Genomic DNA, 24,425 nt, shown 5'->3' on the forward strand with positions numbered 1-24,425 from the left:
TCCGGCAGCCCGTCAAAGCGCGTTTGAGCGTCCACTGACAGGTGTCCAATCAGTTAAATAGTCAAAAATTTCCATAGTCAACTGCAACACTACATCCAATGACGTCTTCATCATCGTAGTGCATATAATAATAATATATGATGCTAAAAATAAAATAAACAATGATAATAATTATTACCATTGTGTAATATGTTCACATTTAACATGTGACCAGGTTTCATCTCCTTTGACATCATTATACCGGAATTCGGGATACTGTTTCCGACCAAGTCAATAGTTTTAATCAACCTGTTATTTTGGACTGCGCTTTACGAGCATCAGTGTACCAGGGAAAATACCATATACTGCACTTATCGGGTGACACAGTGTCACATTACTTTTTTTTTTTACAATAACATAGCCTTGACTAGAAATCGCGTTCAAAAAAAGATTCTTAGTAAACTTCGAAGTAATATGCACGACTTATATACCATATGTACGTATTGTGGGCATTTAAAACTAACATATGCCTCGAGTATCCACTGAGACTAAATTTCAATTGAATAGGATAGCAAAAGAAACTCTGGGTACAGGTTTACGGTTAAACATGATTTACAAAATGTTGGATATTTTTTTCAAACTGTAAAATCATCCTTGGACATCCTGTATTTGAATTATTCTCTGTTCCACAAATGGCATTTTAATTATTTAGTGTACATTTCCTGTCACATACAAATTTGACGTTATTTTGACCTTCTCCAGGTTTTGACTCGTAGTTTTGCGATCTTGTGATTGGTGAAGATCCACGTCGAGTACGTCGCTTTCGGTCATTTTTGTAGGAGATTGATTTTTTGGTCGTATAATTCAAATATTTATATCAAAGTATTTTTTAATCTACATTTAATCATATTTTATATGTTCGTTGTGAGTATAGAATCCCCATAAAGGTTTACTGAGATATCTGAAATATTTTTAAGGTATGATTTCTGTCATTTTTCCTTTTTTTTTTTTTTAGTTTTAATCGAATTTATTACAGAGACAAATTCCAAACTATAAACCTTGTATCAATTAGATATGGCAGTCTATAAATTATCGTTAAGAGCTTTGTTGTATACATATATGCTTGTTTGATTCAATCCATATAATACAATACTATATGGCTATATTAATTTAATTTTCCCAACGGAAATCATCTCAATTGTTGATATTATTACCGAAAGTAATTTATCTATTCAAGCGACGTTTTCCTATTATATAATTCCATTTCCTGACAACCAAAGATGACAATTTGTATTACGTCAAAACAATTAAATAATGTATTTACGAATCACTTTTGTTTTACAGTCGATAAAATCTGAAATTTGCGGTGGCTTACTGAAGAACAATTGTACATTTCGTGGTTTATTAAAATCACATACATTAAACGCTTAAGGTAATATCGTTTTACGGAAATGATCGGAATTTACTTCAGATAAGTAGTTCAACGAACCCGACGAGAGGTCGGCAGCAATGAGGTCGAACACCGAGGGGATTCTGACACGAAATTATGGTGATTTAGAAAAGTTCTTGCGCTAGAAATAGACACGTTTTATATTTACCATTTTGTGGAATTGGAAGTATTGAAAATTAAAAAAAAAAAAAAAAAAACGAGTGCAAGTAAACTGAAAATCTATGCCGTATTATGAACATTATTTTGAAATTTTTCTCACGACGGCATTTCGGAAAATCTTTGAAGAGCGTTGGTGCAGCAGAAAAATTGCAGAGGCGAATTAGTCCATCGCCGTCGGATTGAACACGGTAAAAAGGAGTAAAAAAAATTGCAAAAATTCTCTCCGTTTGCCTAGCCGAAACGCGGCAACCGAACGAACTCCAGTGCGCGCGCGAATCCGGTAGACGTGAGCCAGGCACCGGAGGGATTCGAACCCTCGATCTCCTGTTTACTAGACAGGCGCTTTAACCAACTAAGCCACGGCGCCGGTGGTCGCCACAGGGTGCGTAGAGTTTATTTAAAGTCCACTCATCACTGATGCGTTTCTCGGCGACATTTTTCGTTTCCCGTCCGGTTATCATTCAACCGTTACAACGATTACGATCGTTATGGGGTGCTAAGCATAGATTGATTTCCCATTAAACAGAGTAGACCGTTGCCCGGGTCGGAAAATTGTTCTATGATTCTTGAAAATATTCCAACCTTATCGAAAGAAAAATAAATCGATTTAATAATATATAAAGAACAATTTAATACATTTTAATGTTGTGCTCGTGCATGTAGAACACCATCGTTGATAATGATGCACTCTCGCCGCCCCTCCTATGATTGCATGAAACTTTTTCAGCGAGAACCCCGGTATGGTTATCGTTATCAGGTACGTATTCAAAAAAAATATTTTTGCGGGTTTTACGTTGTACATTTTCATACTTATACAAACCATTAACCAATTTTGATCTATAAAAACATATGTAATCGTTTTCCTAAATTTCGTTGTACGTACTTGATGGTTATAGATCATAACGTATTACCGTAAGCGTTCACACGGGATTGGCACTCGACTACTCCATGAATCTTCCCGCCCACACCGAAATATTCAATATTATCACAATAATAAATAATCATATTATGTTCTATTCGAAATTTCTGTAAACAGTAAATACATGTAAAAAAATATCGGAAGAATATAATTACTAAGTTAAATGAAGTTACCCCATCCAAATTTGTTGTTAATATTAACTGTTAATGTGTTATGTATGACTGACTACCCTACCAGTAATGTCTACGCACTCTTATGCGAATTATTGTACTACTAAAAAATATTAAAAAAAAATTAGCCCATAATTTTTATATGACACATCATATATATTTTTTTATTTTATTTTATTTATTTATTTATTATTTTTTTTTTTTTGTAATAAGTTGTATGTCCTACAGTCAAAATACTTTCAAAATAAAGAATCATCTTAAATCTAATGTTATAAGAGATTACTCATCAGTACGGCAACAACGTTTTTTCCCGGTATTGTTTGTGTCCGCTTTGTCTCTTTTTAAGTTTTTTTCAACTATTCAATACAATTTTCAAATAGTTATTCTTATAATCAATAATTAAATAATTTTTATCTCATAATTACAAACTGTTAAATATTATAAAATTATGTATAATCTGAAATGTCAGAAATAAAATAAAATTATAAATAAATTATTATTTCTTACATCAACGGTCATCCAAAACCATCGAGAAATGTATATCAGCTCTTTATCCATATGACATCACCATTTTTCGTATAAATCGATGATGACATATTATGTAGTTCTCGTGAGTAATTTATTTTATACAGCATCAAATTATCGTTTTCACGTTAAATCAATTTCATTAATTTCACCTGAAATGCACAATGAAGTATCGGTTTTCGTCAAATCAGCGAAACCGTAAACAACGAAAGTCGTATATGAACATTTTCTCGGTATTTTCATGGAGTCGAATTTTCACATAAAAGTATTACGGGAAAAACACTTGAACATAATCCAATATATAAAAATAGTTAAGTAGTGTTCTATTAATTACAAAATACATAGACCCTATTTTGGATGAAACGATTTATTATTTAATAATAATTTTACCAATACAAATATATTAGAAAATGTAGATTTTTCGATCATCAAAAACTGTACACATAATTACAGTACTTTTAACTAGAAAATATATATATATATATGATGTGGAATTGTCATTTTTTTAGTACAATGGAAGCCACTGTATTTGTATTAATTTTATCGAATTAGAACGTTGTTTTTGTCATTCAGTTTCCTATCAGATTTTAAGCAGACAGCCGATATTATCATTAATTTATCGTTTTTTCGTCCATCCACTTAAATCGTAATCGCTTTGTTTTCAAACCATTCGAACATTTTTAAACATTCAGGTTTGTCGTATGATCTGAACGTCTTGAAAAAATTGCCAAAGAATCGTAAAAATGTAAATACATACAAATAATCGTGCACTTTTCCATTATGTCCGGCTTGTATTAAAAAAAAAAAAATTTGACCTTGATCGCGGCCGTGTTTCGGGCGTTGCGCGCGTCTACGGTTTACGGTCGCGCACGGCGCAAGACAAAGGTCCTCTGATACAGGTCACCAGTATGTTGCTACTGCTGTAGTTAGACTGCAACTTACACGTACGGTCCGTGTTGGTGATCATAAATGGCGTCGTCGACCGAACCGAATGTTAGCTAAAAATTCGAAAAAACAACACAAAATCGAGCGTGACAGTTTTTTTTTTTTTTTAAAAAAAAAGTTTATCAAATACGATCGATTCTAAGTGTTATCGGACGAATACGCCACTTAAAGTTAAGCCGTTTAAGGGCATTACAGGTGGTCGGTTATTTTAACTAAAACATACCAATTGACCTACTCATGCGATAAACATTTTGAAAACTAATTTGAATTTACCTTCATATCTACTTCAGATCCACATTTCCCAATTGCAACCTCTAATTATTATAAATTTAATTTGGATATTTTCAAATTTTCAAACGTTGATTATTCAGATTTTAATAAAAAATAAAGCAAAACTTTTCAAAGCTTATTATTTATTATTTGGAGAGTGAACAATCGCCGAACAAGTGTTGGCCTCGACCGCTGCGCGTTTCGTTCGATCGGATGTGATATCTAACGCGAACGCAACGCGATATTTCGTTGCGAATGGTTACATGTACGTTAAAAAATTGCAAAAAACCATTGACCTCGACGTGATTTGAACACGCAACCTTCTGATCTGGAGTCAGACGCGCTACCGTTGCGCCACGAGGTCTCATGAAATTACGTGTTCAAACTAGTATATTTATACCGAACCTTTGGCGATCGATTATATTCATTTTGCGCGTGCTTTATTTTTGTATTCCGATCACGCATGATGTTCATAACTCGGAACAGGATGGAAGTGAGACACGAGTAAACACGATTCCTCTACTTCTCGCCAGTGGCATACGTAGGGGAGTTGTCAGGAAGGTATAAACACCTCCCACTCCATTAAATGGTTTAAAGTATTTTTCAAATTATGAAACGATGACGAAAATAAAAAGGAAATTTTCCTGATAAACCATCATCATTTTCAACAAACATTAACATAAGACGTTGAACGAAAAAATCTTGGATCAAATTATTCTGACGTTAAATATTTTTTTTTAATTAGTAAATTCCTTCCATTTTTTAACAACTCAGTTCAACAGTTAAAAGACCGATTTTTAAGCTATAAAAAAAATATTATATCCAGCTTTTGTTTTCTATTTTTTAAACGAAACTTATGATAACCTTATGATCAAAGATTTAAGTTTTTTTCTTTCATATGGCGACAGGTTTAAGTAAATTTTATTCGGAATATATTGATTTAGATATTTTTAAAATATAAATAAAACTGGAATACACATTTGCAAAAATAAAATATACTTCTATAGTCTTCTAGATGTTCTTGATAAGTACAATAAAGATAGCTTTCCAAATGTATCCAAACTGTTTCAAACAAAACCGTTGTATTATTTTATAACTATGTATACTATATTTATTTTACGATTCTATATATATATATATATGTATTCTTTTATTTTTATTTCATAAAATTTATTTTATTATTATTGATTATGTCATTATAACATTGTGGGAAGAGGAATTTTTGTAGGTAAAAAATAAATTCATCAATTCATGTATATTATGATAACCCCCTTGAAAAAATCCTGCGGACGCCCTGCTTCTCTTTCACAGCTGTTATAAAGCATAGCTTTTAAAGTTTGTCCAAAAGTTTCACTGGAACGCAGTTAACTGTTCCGTAAAAATAATCGGTAATAATTTGACGCTTATGGGTTAATTACGGTCGACCGTAGCTGATAGTTACCACAAATAGTGTCTTACAAACAGTAACTAACTCGTATGAAATATACGAGTAATACATGGCTTATGCGTTACGCATATTATTTCGATAACTTCAATACAATCAAAGTTATCGGCATGAGAACATAAGGTTTTTTACTTTTTTCATCCAATAATTAAGCATAATTGAGTTGTGCTATCAAAAAAATAAAAACATAAAGTTCTTCCTGATGCATAGTGCAATTTTGATAACTCTACTATAAATACCAAAGGAGGAAAGTTATTCCGTGCAATTTTTTTTCTTTTTTTTATATTATGTTTTGTTCAATCAGTTTCAAAGAGAACAATAAGAATAATTGATGATATAGAATAAGCTAAAATAAATAAAAATAAAATGACAGATTAAACAGATTGTAGAGGCCTCCCATTGGAGGGTACTACAATATGAATAAACAATGAATAAGCAAGGCAGTTTTTACCATATGAAAATATTTTTAAAATATTTATTTAATTATTATTGAATTAATCCCTGGTAGCTTTTGATGGATTATAATTTAAATGTTTTCAATTTATATACACATAAGCAGTGGTGTAACTGGGAAAAAATCTAGGAGGAGGCAATATAATATATTTATTATTATCAAAACCCTGACACCCCTCTCCCACACCATTTAAAACATATTTTTATTGTATGTATTTTATACAGTTTATCTAATTGTTTGATTTTACATAAGTCTTTTAACTCATTTTGTGATTTAGATTAACATAAATTGAAGGTAGCAGGTGCTAGGTACCAATATTGTTAAATAATACCCATAAGAGTTCATTAATAAAAGGTGCTGTTTATACTGTTAGGTTATCTGGGGGGGGGGGAGGGGCAAAATTATACCTTTATCTCTCAAAAAATTGTCAGGGGGGCACTTGCGCCCCTTTCCCCCCACAATTATGCCACTGCACAAAAGTAAAAAATTATAATGTTAATTAACAAACATTTGTATTAACGGTTAACTTCAATTTATATTAATCAACTACTAAAGAACTAACTTCATTTCAAATTATATTTTGCACTTACATCAAGAGGCTCTTTTCAGATAATAGATAAAATAAATATTAAACATATTATGAACATTTTAAAGTATGAAATAGAATTGTATATTTGCCTTAACTCACGTAACGTTAACAGCGTATTGTTTATTTTATTTGTATTAAATATTTTATAATTAGTTTATTACGATTGTTCGTTCCGAAGTTTCCTGATATTTTGGATTAATAAATAAATGTGCGCATTGCTTGTTGAAACTTTAAAGGAATTTCGTACTGTTATTCTGATATTCAAGAAAAACCAGTCAATGTGTATAACTCTAGAAGTTCAAGAGAGAGTGATTACATGGGAAAAATAAAAACTTTTCGGCCGTTTGTGTGGACAACAAAAGCAACAAAAAAGCCTTATGTAACAGCCAAATCAACTGGGCAAATGCGTCAACGAAGTAGGTATAGCCCTAAATAATTTGTCACCACCAATTCTCTCAGTCACAAGTCCAAAATCCAGTTTCTCTGTTTTCAGAAGTATCAACGGTGAAAGATAAAAATAATATGATTAAAAACAAGGATGGTCAATGTGTGGATTAATCAACATCTGGAAAAACAGAAGTGAAATAGCCAACTAAAAGTAAAATTAATAAGAAAGAACAAAAAAAACGGCTCAATTTCCGGAAGCGAAGTTTAGTATGTCCTAAGAGTCCATTAATGGTATTTTATGAGTTGTACAAAGATGTGCCAATTAAATTAGAAGGTCGTTTACGTAACAATAACTTTGCGGTTTTCATTGCTTCAATTGAAATTGATGGACAAGTTTATACTGGAGATCATGTTTCTAAAACTCAAGCAAAATAAAAAGCATGTAAACATTTTTTGCATGCTATGTGTGTGTGTGTGTGTGTGTGTGTGTGTGTGTGTGTATGTGTGTGTTATACATATAGCATTATTGTTTTAATATAACTATAAGATTACGAATATTTATCTTGACCTTTTCAAGTGTATCGATAATGTATTTTAGACTATCGTAAGCTTTTGAGTCATAATTTATCAAAAACCATATCTATTTGTAATATTATATTCTTGATTTTTACTAAAAAAAGATATTACAATAATTGTTAATTGTCTAAAAATGTTTAAGGATCTATTTTACTTCAGTTTCTGATTTATAACGGTAAATCATTGTTTTGGGGTGTTTTTTTTTTTTTTTTTGTACGAACATGTATGAAAAATGATTAGTAAACAATGTCAATGTCTAAACCGTATCTTGCGAGGTCGAAATACACATATTTATGTCTATTAAATCATGACGGCTCATTTAATTTCGTGTTTTTTTATAAGTATTGTAAAACATTTTTGGTTTCCTTTTATCATTATTTATATTTTATTTTCACGTGTTAATAATATTTTGTTCATATGTACTTAATTTAGGTGCATTTTATTGCCACAATTTAATTATTCGTCGAGCACCAACAACCGTTTTATTGTAAACTCGTTGCAAAACTAAATAAAAATATCTTGTATGCAACAATGTTTCATAATCAAAAATAATGTTTATTTAAAATCTTATTTAGAGTTATGGACGGAATGATTAAACGTACATTAAACGTAACGCTCGATTGTTTGATAACGGAAAAAAAAAAGAAAAAACAACATTAAAATAGTACTATAACTCGAGTTATATACATATTATGTATACACGTAATAGTTCAACAAAGTATGTTGGTTACAAATAATCATATTATTAAACAGTACAGTTTTATCTGTGATGCAGTGTGATTGTACTCTATCAGTGTCAGTCCGTTATCGCATGATTTCTTTGTTCACTTTCGTCCGTACTCGTATAATGTCCCTCAAATCGGATATGCCACTGAAAAAAACAACTCCGGCATCACAGGCAAGTAACTAATTTACTTCGTAAGGCGCGACCGACCACATAATATGCAAACACGACACGCAGCACAGTGTGGATGCGTTTGCCAGCCCGCCTAAACATATTTGATCAAATATAATAGTTGAAATTATAATTTTCAAATATTGATAAGTAAACAGTATATACACCTGTAATTTTGTGGTCTGGTTTTCCTCAGTCGTATGCACGTCACACAAAGCTATAGCTATACCTTTATAGATTTACGTTTTGTACTTGGAATGGTTGTTTACGGAAACGGCTTAGACGGGATTGCGACAATATTATTAAATAAATATAATTTAAGATAATTCTGAAATATGACCGTAAAGTTTAGATTACAATTATCGGTACATAATATCTACACTTCGATGTCCGATCAGTCTGTAATGTGATCATGTAGCAGCTAGACACTATTGAACAGTATTATTATTATTTTATTATTTTTTATTTTTATTCGAAAAACATTATTAATCAAAATGTCTAATCGAAATATAAACGATTTTTAAAACGTAGCTAACAAAAAAAAGTTTTCATAACTATTCATAACTAGTTCATGGCACAAGCAATCATTAGTTCATCATTCGTATCACTCATTTTTTAAAAAAATACCTATAACCGTTCTGAACGAATACAAAAATCCAACTGTGTTCAGTGTTCATGCAACTTATTTTGTTCGTGTACAACACGAAAATCAAATACACCAAATACAATGCGTACGGTGAACGTGTGTGCAGTATGTGATGTTTACAAACATCACACATGATTCAAATGCGTAAGCTGCGAGCCATTTTTATCCTGAGGCAGAACTGAAGCAATGGGCCCCCTGTGTTTTAGGGTTGTCAAACTCACAACTATTAATATGTATAATACGATTCGGGAAAATCTGAAATATTGTAATTAGGTTTCTAGCAAAACAAGAAATAACATTTCATAAAATAAGTTAATTATTTAATATTTTTGCATCCCCCAGCTTCAGGCATCCAAGGCAAGTACCTCGCTCGTCTCACCCTAGTTACGCATCTGAATGTAATTGTTACGTAATTCTACGTCGTAGAATTATTTGACGAGTCGCAAACACTTCTATACCGGTTGTAAGACTCGATCTGTTGGACGGCCGCTTCTAATTAAGTTTGATAACCGACGTAACGTTAAAACACTTTTTTTTAAATAAATCAAGGCTTCGCTCATTTAATGTTTGGGTAAAAGCCGATTTAACTCAAAAATTTACAAATTCAAATTAAGTTGAAAGCTTGACGTCTGAATTGTAAAGATAGTGATTCCAACATAGTGATAAAATATATCAAAGATATTTTTCAACAATATGTCCAAAAAAACTAAACTGCCTTACTCGGGTAAACCATCGTTCTGTCTGTTCGTGTTTCAATTGTAAAACAAATGGTTGTAGAATCAACAATATAAGTAAATTTTTTAATCGTAGTGAAATCCTAGTTAATAAGAAATAAATATTTTATGGTTATTACCAAAATGTCAGAGATTTATGTACTAAACTAGATGTTTTAAGATATAATATTCCGTTTTGTATTTATGATTATTTCGCGTTTACTGAAACCTTATTGTGCTGAGAGTGCTGATATTATTGATGCTGAACTCGACTTTGATCGTTCTAATATTTCTCATGTAGATCGTATTGATAAGGCGAGTAAAAATGCACTATGTAAGTGGAATAGAAACGTTTCGATGCCAAATGTATTGATAAACAAATCAATGATATAAAACAACTGTTTGTATTAGTAAAATTGGGAATTAATTTTAAATGTACTATTGGTAGTTTTTAGAACTTTTTCTGAGAGGGAGATCCTTTGATATTATCTTATAATATATTAAGAAACAAAATTGTTTAACCCATTAATAATTTATTTCTTAACTAATATATCAATAATAATAATACCATTAATATCGAATAATACATCACTGCCCAAACTCGGGTCCTGAGGGGTTTAGACCCTCAAACACCCTCCTCCGTAAAACCGGCACTGACTATAGGTGCATTTATACATACTGAGCCAATCGAGTGTTTATTAAATAAATCTTCATTGGAAACCAATTTATTATTACATGGCGATTATAATCCACCACAGGTTCGATTTACAAGTAATATGATATTTGTTTAAAATGTAGTGGTTGTTGAGGACTAAATGCTTACAAATAATTAATGAGTGTTTTTCGCCGCTAAATTCGTATCAATTGAATATTATGTTAAATAATGGTGGAAATTAACTTTATTTAAGATCTATTTTCACATATATCGGTTACGGGTCCGGACAAAAAATATTAATATTAATATCAATATTCAAAAATATCGTTAAAAACAGCATTAAAACTATGAATTCATGGAAATATGCATTTAAATGTCAAATTTCTTAAATATGCAATAATATTCAAAATACGATTTCGTATATAATTCATAAATAAGACAAAGCAAATTTTAACCGAAACCATTTCCTTATACAAAGTAGAAAAAACACGCAAATTCATTAAATATACAGCTCTAGCTATAAAAAGGAAAAATAAAAATTAAAAACACTTGTTTTGACGATTACTAGTGAACAAGTCAAAAATGTAACCTCTGCTAACGTTAGAAATTGTCATTAAATTATAAATATATTTATAAACAAATAATTTGGTGTAGATTATGTATTAACTTATTGCTATATTAGACCGATCTATTCTGAGAAGAAGCTAATATTATATTATATTATGTTACTACATATTGTGAGAAACAATTAACTATAACTCCCAGTTACTTTTCGCAATACAATATTGTATAGATACAATAAGGAATCAGGTTAAAGCCAGAATAATAATTATTTATTGGAATATACATGTTGATGACTGGGCACTGGCGATTAATTTGTAAAATAATGCGAGTACGTGTTTTCGCTGATAACTTCGTAATGATAAAATTAATATAGGTAATATGGTTATAATTTTATTTTTAAACCGAAATAAGGTATAATATTAATATATATAATATTATTAAATAATAATATTTAATAATTTAATAATAAATTATTAAATAATAATTAAACCTAATAGCCGATGCCGAAGCAACGACGATAATCAAAATTTCGAGAATCGTGATAACTCCGCGTGAACTTGATACGGATGAACTAAACTGTTATAGTAGTGAGTTATCGCAATACCACCGCAATAGTTATAGGCAGCAATGAAAAAGTTAAAAAAAAAAAATTAAAATTAAAATCTTTCAGCAAAAATGGCAAAAACACGATCTAGTTATTCAAATGCCGTGAAGTATTGAATGAACAAAATAACACTATTATATACACCTACTGTAAAGTAAATTAAAAATTAGTATAAGTAAATACTAACTATAATAAGTATTTTTAACTTTTGTACGTTTTACTAACGGGACACGGCTTGAGTTATACCTGAAGTGTACCTTGAGTGAATAAAATATTGGGCGCAGCTTATATTATTCAGTTTTAGTTGCCTATTTGCGTACGTTACGGCGTCTTGTGTTCCGGATTAAAACGACGGAAAACCGGATCGCTTTCAATCCCATTAAAAAATATATACAACCATTATTGATCGATAAACTGTTGATCCGCGATCTTTTCAATGTACAATATGTTTTCCGAATAATATACTTGATTTTTACGCCAGCAGCTGTTCGTAGCTGTTTTGTTTTAAGTTGATTTCATTGATTTCAGATGGATATCGACAACGTACTCGATCACGTGGGCATCGGCCGATACCAGTTAATGAACTCTTTAGTGTTCGGCATCATGATATCGTACGCCACCATCACTTCTGTTTTGTACATCTTCACCGCCAGTGATATAAAATACAGGTCGGAAAAATAATATAATGCGCAGCGAAAAAATAATTATTGGTTCGTCGGTTCGGTGTTTACGTCCCCGTGGCGTATGTTTCGCTGAAAACTATCCCTGTGGTTTAAATACGTTCATCCCAGTCGTGCAACCTTCAGTTAATAAACAATATGCATTTTGCATACGTATTTATTTAACCATTAATCGATTGATTTATATCTAAAAATGAAGAAAAACTTAATTTTGAATTAAAAAAAATAAAAATAATGTTTGGGTAGAAATATTCAAAATTACTTCTGGATCGGAGGTAGATGTACACAATATTATTCATATGGTTTTCAATAATTTCTAGTCGGGTTAATTGCTTACCTGACGTTAATGCGACCATTGTTAGGGTTTTATCTTCGGTTTATTTCAAAGATGGACAAGTTAATGAAAATAATTAACTCGATTTAAATTAAGTTAAGAGAACACAAGATCGATAAGTTAAGAGTTTAATAGAAAAAAAATATTAAATTAACTCAGTTTAAAAAAGTTAATCCACTTTTTTTAATTAGTATATAGATCGCATAAAAAAGTGACTGCGTTCTTTAGAATGATCTAATGTCCTAGATTATAATAAATAATTTAAATGCATTTTTATCATAATATACAGCAGTGGCGCCGAAGTGTTTTAAAAATAGTATGACATTGTACATAAAAGGGCCACTCACTACCGTATTTATTTCTCTTTATAGTAAAAATTCTTTATACATAACATTCTGTATCCACGGCCAAAACTCAATACTCAAAGATGGGCTCCCAACCTACAAAATCTAATATAACATCTGATGTACAGTGTATACGACTATTTTACTTTACATAATTATTTAATTTTTACATTAATATATACGTATAAACGTAAAGTTTCAAAATTGTTTAACTTAATAGATCATTTTTAAATCAACTGTGAAAAGCTAAGTTATTTCAACTGCCAATTAAATTAGTTAAGTTAAAAAGTTAAAAAAAAATTAATTTTTTAACTTAACTTTAACTTTTTAACTAGTTAATGCCCACCTTTGGTTTATTTTAATTTTTTGTTTACCCCTCGTAGTGTGTTATTGTGTTTTCAGCTATTTTTAACGTAATATCAGCGGATTATTATTTATTTCTATACGTTTCGAGGTGGTAATATACATAATGTCGGAACTAGCCTGAGAGAACTGTAAGGCAGTTGTCAAAAATATTCTCGCCCGCATCTCATCCTATATAAATAGATGATAGAGATCATTTGAATGATATTATTTTCCATACGCAAACCGTAAGTCGTTCTGAAACAGTTCATGTTTTTTTTTTTCGTATTTATTTGGAAATAAAGTATGTTTTGCCAATCAAAAAAAAAAAAAAAAAAAAATTAAATATTTGTTTGGAAAGCAAAAAGCTTTAGATATTTTATTGGCACTCAAGAAAACGAAATAAAAAATGTATGTCTCCGTAACCATGTTGCCGCAGGTGCGAGATACCGGGTTGCGACGCGCTGGAGCCAGCGGCACGAACGTACGAGCCGGAATGGTTGCGATTCACGACGCCCTACAGGGACGACACGGGACGGCCACAGAAATGTCAGCGATACGCCATGGTCGGGCCCAAGGACACTTCGGTGAACGGTAGTCGCGAGCCGCTATGTGTGCCGAGCGCGTTCGACCGGAACGTGACGGAAACATGTCTGGACGGTTGGGTGTTCGAAAGCCCAGAGAATACCATCGGCACCGAGGTGCGTTACGATTTATTTTACTCCATGCGTGGGTTTACGATCTATTTTACTCGGTACGAAATGCACCGTACCTGCAGGTAATACACACATGTCCTTTCTTGAAAACGATTAACCCCGAACGTTTTCCTTCGGATGCGAAATTTTCCTATCCTTCCCTTCCATCCGGAGTTGGTCTAGTGCTTTTTGTTCTTTAAATTCTGGGCCCAGTAGGTAGCACATTTTTCTGATACCTATATTTTCTTATCGTTCTCCGTAGCCATTTTAACAAAAAATCATATGAAAACGAAACACTAGTGCGAAAATTCAGTAAGTAGGGTCATACAGAAATATTGAAGTGATTTTTGATTACCGGAAAAAATTTAAAAATATGTCAGTTTTCGCGTAGATATCAGTTTACCACCTGCAAGTAAAAATATTCGAACCCTACTACTGCTAACGTATAATAATGTGATACCGTCGAAATTCATAAACAGTATAACTAAATGAACGTACGTTCGCTGTCTTTACGTATTTTGCAGTTCGGCCTCATGTGTGAGGAAAACAAATGGATGCTAACCATGGTGGGATCTGTCCACAACTTTGGTAAGTTCATCGGCATACCGGTGTGGGGAATCGTCTCGGACAAGTGAGTTGAACGAATGGATGTTCTCATCCGCTCGTCAATATATATTTATTATGTAATTTTACGTGTGACTTGTTCCCGTTGTGTTTTTATGAACACAACGAAGATCTCTTTCGACTATACACCGAAGAGATTGAATTCGCGACGACGGGTGAACAGACGCCGAATTAATTATTTAAATTATTTGCTCAAATTTCACATTTTTCTCTTTTGATGTTCTTGCAATATCATTCGTATAATGTAAAAGAATCGAATGAAAATTTAGTCCGACCATCTCAACAATAAGAATAATACCGATGCGACTTAATGGAGATACCTTGAAAAGTCTATTCGATGCGTCTTTTCGTCTTTCGAATAAATAAACGCAAATAGGGTAAAAAACATATAACATTGTACTATTATTCGTGTAAAAATATGATTACAGGTTCGGTCGAAAGTTCACTATGGTCTTCGGTACAGTCATGGCGGCGTTGACGTACATTGTTCAATCGTTTTCCACCTGTTATCCGATGTTTTTGATCCTAGAGTTGGTGTGTTCGATTTTTTTTAGCGGAGTGTTTGCTGCCACTTTCATACTAGGTAATATGCAATTCATCATTGACGATTAACTCAATCATTTTTTATATTGATATTTTAGAATTTTGACCATCGCGTGGTAAAATATTAAAAAAATACGGATCTTTTTCATTATACGTATATCATTATTTAAATTTAAATTTCACAGATTAATCAATCATCGAAGTAGCAAAGATTTTTAGCTTACAAAATTATTATTTATTCGGTACTAGGTTGAGTTTATGAATTACACAAATTTCAAATACTCAGTAGAAATTCAATCATTCTATAAGGAAAATTATATTTTTGTAAGGTGTCCATATTCATAAAGTCAACTTTTAATTTTTCCTACTACCTAATTCGGGTCGTACTGCCCGTTAGAATAAGACCGGTGGTCGGTCGGACAGATTTCACTTCATTGTCGGGCCAACGCAGTCACACGATATTACTGAACACCCTAATCACAATTTTTCAAACGATTTCAGGCATGGAATCGGTTTTGCCCGGTAAACGGGTGCTCTTCTACATGGTTCTGGGATGTTTCGGCCCCGTCGGTGGCATGTCGGTGCCCCTGATCGCGAGCCAAGTGAAGGATTGGCGATTGTTGTTGCGATTGTTCAACGTGCCCGCGTTGCTGTTCCTGTCGTACTATTGGTTAGCTATCGCATTCTACCCGACGATTTTTTTTTACGTATTTTAAACGTTCGTAATTTGTGCACCCCGAACACGCCGTGCACTAGGACGGTGTTCTAACAGTGTTTTTTGTTCTGGTCCCCATGTGCAGGCTGACCGACGAGTCGATGAGATGGTTGGAAATGCGAGGCCGACACGACGAAGTGATCGGCGTGCTGGAAAAAATAGCCACGATGAACAAAAAGCCGTTAGCTGATCTTCCCCGAGCACCGCCGCTCAAGGTGATACTTTTTAGTTTAAATATTTATTGTAATATCGTTTAACTTACTTATTCACTTAAGTGTTGTTATCAATCGTCGTCAAACCGTAACGCACACGAGGTCGCGATTAATCGTAATATTTTGTTAATCCGTTCAAAATGCGGTTCTCTATGAACGTACACACGATCGACGGTCTAGTATTCAGTAGGGATGGAAAAAATTCGGATTCGCCGATATTCGACAGTCTAGATTTTCGCTTCAAAAACTCGAATTTTTCTCAAATCCTGGATTTAGATTTCATTGAATTAGGATTCTTTTAATCATAATTTATAATATACTCGTAATAAAATACACCATTTTTTTTCTTTTAATACATTTTATATACTTAAATTAAAATAAAATAAGAAATAAGTTGTACTAATTAACAACTAGTTACAATTAAAATTATATTTTATATAATTCAATACAATCAAAACCGTTATAGTAAAAAATTTAAGTTCGACGATTCAAACTCGATTAAGTATAAAAATATAAAATTCTGATTTTAAAATGCGAAATCCAAATGTTTTTGATTTTCAAAGAATTCGGGTTTATGTCAACCCATCATTAGTTTCTAGTATTCATATATATGGTGGATGACATGTTTTAACGAAGAATTGTTCTGTGTTGACGTTAGAAAATTCACACTTTAATTAGCCACAGTACTTATTTCAAACAGCATCGTGTATTAGATAAAATACTGAACCAAACAATTCATTCAATATTTGTCCATAACATCGTTGATTTTTTAATAAACTATATATAATTCGAAGAAAAACGTGAATTGTACACAGTGCGCTTAAGTTATAATTATTGCTGATTTTCGTCAAAAGTTTTCTCCTAACACACTTGCGTACTAGATCATCGATACATCGTATTATAATATATTTGTGTACCACCGAATTGATAGCAACACGAATTGTTCGTTAAGAAATTAATTCGAAAAATAAAATCACTTGGCAGTCCAAAAACAGCGACGCGGTCGAAGCGAACGCGAAACCTGTTTCCACTAATACGAGTATCCTGAAAGAAGTAATACGCTCACCGACAATATTCTGGAGGATGATTAGGTGTTCGTTCACGTGGTATGAGACATATTTAAGGATCTATATTGACGATAGTTTTTCATACTACTGATAGTATTTGTTGTGTTATTACGGCAGAGAAGTTATAGTGATTCCAGATTTTTTTCTATTTCTCAATTTATTTGTTGCAAATCGGGGTACGAATTTAAATTACAAACCCTAATACTGCAGGGATTTGCATTTTTTTCTCGCACATTTTTCCGTAACTTAATGGTTTTTATTAAAAATAAATATCTAGGATGTTTTGTTTTGTATAATTCACACATTTTTTACCCATACATTTATTAATAAACAATTATGAATTAATAATATAATATTTTCTTATACTTATGTTTTTTCCAATGATGTGACTTGGTGTATAGTATACAAAAATAAACTGCGCACAATTTATAAACTATATATATAGTACATAGTGTGTATGAATCAAAAATTATGTCCAGAAATAAATAACCTTATGGACGTAAGAAGCGATTTTTAACGCAAGAAGAAAAAAAATAAGTTTAAAACAATTTTTGTGCACATTGAAGAAATCGAATGCATATTTTCAATATTTCCGTATACGCTTACTTATATATTTAATGATAATTTTACATCCTATAACTTCTCTGTCCTAAATTTTATATCGTGCGCAATCAATATATTCACTAATGACTTTGTCATCTAATGACATTAAATAATATAATATTTAGGTGCGAAATCAATTTAGTAACGATAAAACGATTTGTTTAATGCTAGATACTTATATTTATCATATTAAAATTGTAATGTGTCCGTTACATTTAATGATACGGTTACATCACCGTACGATATTTTGCATAATACTAACCACGTTCTCTTCGCGCGTGCAGGATAGCATCAACGCTGGTGTACTACGGACTGAATATCAGTTCTGCGGATATTGCCGGCAACAAGTATCTGAACTTCTCGCTGGTCGTCATGGTTGAAATCCCAGCCGCCCTGTTGGGTTGGGTGATCATGGAAAGGATGTCCAGGAAAATGTCCTTATCCTGCATGTTCATGGTCAGTGCCATCTCTTGTATCGTGTACAACCTTACGCCGGACCGTAAGTACCTATACATACTTACAATATTAAGTAATTATTGAAACTTGCTCTTATTTTATATACATTTTGAATACAATGCACACTGACACATCGTATAAATATTATTACTCTGTTACGGTCAAACGATGATAGGTTTTCATATATTTCGTTTTAATTGCGAGAAGACGCGGACAGGATAGTCACAAGTCAATACCTATAACATATAAGTACATTAAATTACAATAACTTATTAATGAACGTGAATACGGCTTATGAGCCTATAAGAATGAAATGTACGTTCAATAATTCTCGTTTGTGATTTGTGAATATTTGCGTCGACGAGAGTTACAAATAATTTTTTTTAAGTAGTTTCGCCATTTTTTCGTTGACGTCACACACCTTGAAATGAATTAATAAAATTTAATTTTTCAAAATTAAAATGAGTACAAACGAATATAATATGCTTACGTTCTCACGTCCATCTGATTTATATTTTTATAACGTTCTATACGCATGGTCTTATTATGATACGATTCAATCGTATATGCATTAATGAATTAATTTTACAACTATAGGATTTAGAATTAAATTTCGTAAATACCATCGAAAACTTCTCTAAAATTTAATCAAATTCCCTCAAATTAACCTGTAAAATTTTTTTTATGAAATGTATTATTTCATTAGGTAATGGATACATAAATAACACGGAAAATAAATAAAACTGAAATTTTAAATATTTTACTTGATGCGAATTAAACTAATAAAACTAATAAATACATTATTTCTATCGCTAAATAATATAAATTAGTTCAATTTAAATCATTAAACCGTAAATGCATTGAAAAATTACCGAAAAATGTTAAGAAAAAAAATGCAAAACAAAAGTTTTTACTTTTAAAGTATTTGTTACTCTAAACAAATTATATACTAGGAAAGCGTTTCCTACGATCAACCCAAAAAAAATATCCATATTGCATTGGAATCTGGGCCCTTTCTATAAAATATCATATTAATTTAATTACCTAGAAATCAAGTTATTACCCATTTGTTTATAATTTCTGACCAATCGGCAATGCCCTAATCATGTATGATTTCTGTCATCCGTATTACAACTCATTATGGCCAATTGACAACTAAAATATTTACGCTTTTTACGTTCATATCACTCGCATATTATTATCGTGCTTTGGTCTACTGACAGCCGTTACATTTTACGTACTTTACACATACCCTGTTACCTACCATACTTGGGTAGTATTCCGAATACAATATTCGGAATACTGTATTCAGAATACTTTTTAAGTATTTCGAATACTTTTTAAATACTTTTTTTTTTAAGTATTCAATAAAGTATTTTGAATACTTATAACGAGTATTCTGAATACTGTATTTTGAATACCGTTAAATCATCTCTTTTTTAAATGTTTTTATTACTTCTCCGTCGTATCTTGTATAAGCTAATATCAGGTTTTTATTATTGTTGTAAACCATAAACTATTACAGTTATGTAATATAAAAATACAATAAAATAACATATATTTAGTCTACAATTTGAAACATTTCTGTTGAGCGGACATCTATTATTTTTATAGTATGAAAACTAGAAGTATTTTAAAAGTATTCGGAATACGTTTGAAGTATTCTAAATAATGTATTTGGAGTACAATTTGTATAATGTATTTGAATACATATTTGGAGTACTATTTTTTGTAAGTATTCGAGTATTTATTCTAAATACTTTTAAAAAATATTTTACCCAAGTCTGCCTATTACATTCATATAACATATAATTTAGCTTGAGCGCTGGTCAGCCATTAACGCATCAATCGCGTACGATTCTAGATCGCAATTTTGTACAGTCTATTTTTCAAATGTGCCTAACGCAATCGGTTTGTTGCACTATGCGCAGGTAGTTAATATTTTAGGATGGTCATATTCTACAGCTATGAGTTAAATAAAAATTGCTTGTATTTTTTTTTTTTTTTTTTTAACTGTTATCAATCGATACTTTACATCAAATTTCATAGATATTTTAAATCATTTATATCACATACGAACATATGTAATGTCTGTACCTACTGATAAAACGAACAAATAAAAATATTATAAAGCACATAACAATATTGTCAATTAATAAAAAATGTAATTGCGTTTACAGTTTTGACATGAAAAAAAAATAAAACGAACACCTTAAAATTGTTGAAGTACAACTATAAACGTAGGAATGTGGTAAAATATATAATAAAGGGTAAATATATATATATATATATACCGTATAATCAAATATTGACAATGATTAAAATGTCAATATTCAATCATATAGTGTTCGGAATTATAATAATGTTTCGTTGTACCCGTGTCCTATGACCGATCAGATACAATTTTATGTTCTAAATGTGTTGTGATATTACAAACGTTTGTTGTTGATTTTGTTTTGTTTGAACTGTATTATCACTTGTAGTTTTTACAGCGTATATATATTATATTGAATACATTCGTGGACGCGTTTAAACATAAAACTGTAAAATTTCTGATGACAAACCTATACACCGACCAACGCCTAAAATGCATAATAATATATAGATTTTGATGACGGTGATTCGGAAGTACTTGCATAATCTACCGACCGCATGTTACTTGCATCCCGTGAGATTTTTGATAAGAAATTATAATCAATATTACGCTCATGCTCGAACATAGCAACGTACCTTTCATATTTATTGATGGTTATTTGCGTCCCAAACGATAATTTCAATTACAATGTTATCGATAATGTTGGAATTATAAAAATCTAGCGTAATTAGTCAAAAAGGTAACGATGATAATGACATGAAATTCATTAATACTTATATTCTTGTGAACATTTTGATTAAACTAAAAAAAAATTACGGAAGTGAACGAAAAGATTAAATAAAATAATTCATTTAATACTCTTCCAAATTTAACAGCAAAGAAATTAATAAATGTTATTCGTAGCTTATTTACGTCATATATTTTTACTAAATATTGGTTTATAACAATATTCATAGATTATATGATAATATACCATTGTTTTATTTTTGTATTAACTACATATAGCTATAACCTATTACCTATAACCTAAGATTAAGGGATTTTTAAAAAATTACAAACATTTTTCAAAAATTATTAAATATAACAATTTATATGAAATTATCATATGGCAATTAATGCATTGATAGGGACAGTCTTGCACAAGGGGCGTATTTAGACTTACTTCTAGGGGAGAGGGAGGTAACTCAAATGTTTTCTTTAATTCAGGCTCAAAATTTACAAGTAAAATTTTTGGTAATATTTAAATCAGGTGAATCCTTAATATTTGTGGTTTTTTTTTTTAATCTAATGAATCCACTTAGAATTGACTTTTGTGTAGTACTTTTTTAACACCTGTCTGTGTTTGAAAGTTACACTTGTGTTTTATTTGATTTTTCACTAAGTATGGACCCGATAAAAGCCCAACTCAGTTTTCACAGGCACGCGTAATTTGATTTCATTATAAAATGGTGCACATTAAAAAAAATTGAAATGTCTATCTCACATGTAATAAATTCCTTAAATACGGATTCAGGGGGGCGATCGTCTTTTCGCCTCCCCCTTAAATACGCCCATGCCTTGCACGCTCGAGTTCTTCGACGAGTCATTATTTGACTAACATCCATTTACGAGTTATAATGTGGTATAATCGTATTTTTTTTTCTTTCATTTTTCCGCAACCCCACGAACCCTATCCCAAATAGATCTAGGGCTCACTGTGAAGATGTTCCTGTTCATGATCAGTAAACTCTCCATATCCATCGCGTTTTCAATCGTCTACATTCAAACCGTGGAGATATTCCCAACCACGATGAGGGTTACAATGCTTTCCCTGTGCTCCATGATCGGTCGGCTCGGATCCATGTTGGCTCCGCAAATCACTCTACTGGTACGTATGCAATATTATTTATACTGACCAAAGATAATATATAGAGATGGGACATTGATTTTTTTTTTTTTTTTTTTTGTAAAAAACAATATGATGTGCAATTACAAAATACTCCAAATTAAATACAGTACTCGTACACTATAGTAATTAATTTTTTATCGTGTCGATTTGAATTTTCGCGTACGTTAAAAGGTATTCTATTCTATAGTAACCATATATAGTTAGGTATACCTATTTAAATACTGAGACACGGTACGTCCCACGAAGGTACACCCATTACGAGATCTCTTGAGACCAAATTGTGTTTCTTTTTGTGTGACTCATAAGGAAAAGGACTATAAACATTTATAATTTAATTTTTAAAAATTTGAAAGAGAGATTATGAGTTTAATAACACTAAAAATTTGAAAGGTCAAAATGTACAGAACAATAAACTCTGTAAATAGTAATTTTCAAACTTTTCGTGAATAATAAAATTAATAGTTATTTCTTTAAATTTTTTACAAAAACAAAGAGTTTAATTAAAATATGAATACATTTATTTGATCCTCATCCCTGCGAGTCATATAAGAAAAAAAACGGAATTTGAACGTCTTCATTATCTCAAAAGATATCGCAATGGGTAGATATACTCGTTGGATATCCTGTGCATAATATCTATGTTAATTAATTTTTTCATGTTCGTAACTATGTGACGATAGTATGAATTACAATACTACCCTCAGATGGTCGATATCAGCGCCGATTTCGGTGTGATATATTTCAGACCCTTAGGGCGCAACATATATTAGTCAACCCGTAAGTTTTGGGTACAAAATGTATACAAGTATGCATATCGCGAGCACAGCGTATAATGGAAAGCACTCGAATTTTAAGGGTAGAGAAAAACTGGTGCATGGGAACAAAGTACCCGAGTATTTTTTCAAAAACTATAACGTATCTATCCCTACTAAAAGTCCACGCCCTCACTTTTCTTAATTTATTTTCATTTTTCATTTCGAATAAGTTGTTCACTTATGGTTTGTTTTTCCTAAACCAATAAATTCCATTTATCCCTGTTTTTTTTTTTTTTTTTACAATACCGAGCAATGAATTCACACGGAGGACGTACAAAAGTGAAACGAAATTGCCGCCAGATTATTGCTTATAGTTTTCGGTTGGAGGCAAAAACAATTCCCTGCACTCCCCCCCCCCCCTAGATGGCTACAGGCTCCGGTCATCGCAGTGTTCTCGTCCAGGATTTGATGGTGTTCACGTACTTTTTCAGTCCGAGTACTTTGGTGAGTACACGGTCATGCTGTTGATGGGCACCACCGCGTTCACGGCTGCCGTCATCACATTGACGTTACCGGAGAGCAAAAACGTCAAGTTGCCCGACACTATCGACGACGCTGAACGGATCGACAATTGCCTGCCGCTGACAGAACTGAATCCAAACTGAAGACGGCGGAATTTTCTACGATTTTAGCTCTACGTTTAAGATCGATTTATATATTCGTATTAAAACGACTATGTATTGTCGAACAAAATATTATTAAGTACGTCTTATATTAAAAATGCGTTTGTATAGTAAAAATTAAATCTCATTGCGTTTTCAAATTTTAGTAAAATATTGCCACATTTCTAAAACAAACTAAAATCAGTGGCCTTAGCATTTCTATTGGAAAACACGTAATGCTTTTGCGTTTTAAAAACATAAATAACAGTTAACATATATTAATTTTATTATTTTTTTTTTCTTGACATGATGTTCAATACCTTCTCAAACAAATGTACATAACTCAACGTTTCCAAGCCAATGGTAAAACCTGGAATAAGGACTAAAAAAAATTCATCTTTAAACTAAATAATCGTGGTTTAATAGAACAAAATTTAAAAACAATAACTTTGCGTTAGGTTATTTT

The 24,425-nt window shown here is 31.6% G+C and overlaps 1 protein-coding gene and 2 non-coding genes across 3 annotated transcripts; 1 reads left to right on the forward strand and 2 right to left on the reverse strand.

Annotated features, from left to right (window-relative positions):
- Positions 1-1,881: 1,881 nt before the first annotated feature.
- Positions 1,882-1,955, reverse strand: Trnat-agu. The gene has a single exon. It is a non-coding gene; the product is annotated as a tRNA-Thr (tRNA).
- A 2,754-nt stretch (positions 1,956-4,709) lies between these two features.
- Trnaw-cca lies at positions 4,710-4,781 on the reverse strand. Its single transcript has one exon. It is a non-coding gene; the product is annotated as a tRNA-Trp (tRNA).
- A 3,826-nt stretch (positions 4,782-8,607) lies between these two features.
- Positions 8,608-24,102, forward strand: LOC112691435 (solute carrier family 22 member 21-like). Its single transcript, XM_025565685.1, has 11 exons — positions 8,608-8,765; positions 12,473-12,612; positions 14,084-14,345; positions 14,864-14,970; positions 15,392-15,546; positions 16,008-16,176; positions 16,307-16,436; positions 17,418-17,539; positions 18,388-18,602; positions 22,337-22,521; positions 23,789-24,102. Exons 1-11 carry the CDS (start codon positions 8,637-8,639, stop codon positions 23,960-23,962), a joined length of 1,788 nt encoding a protein of 595 aa, XP_025421470.1. The 5' UTR covers positions 8,608-8,636; the 3' UTR covers positions 23,963-24,102.
- Positions 24,103-24,425: the final 323 nt, after the last annotated feature.

The sequence above is a fragment of the Sipha flava genome, unplaced genomic scaffold, assembly GCF_003268045.1.
Source record: "Sipha flava isolate LNK unplaced genomic scaffold, YSA_version1 115_pilon_pilon, whole genome shotgun sequence".
Lineage (NCBI taxonomy): Eukaryota > Metazoa > Arthropoda > Insecta > Hemiptera > Aphididae > Sipha > Sipha flava.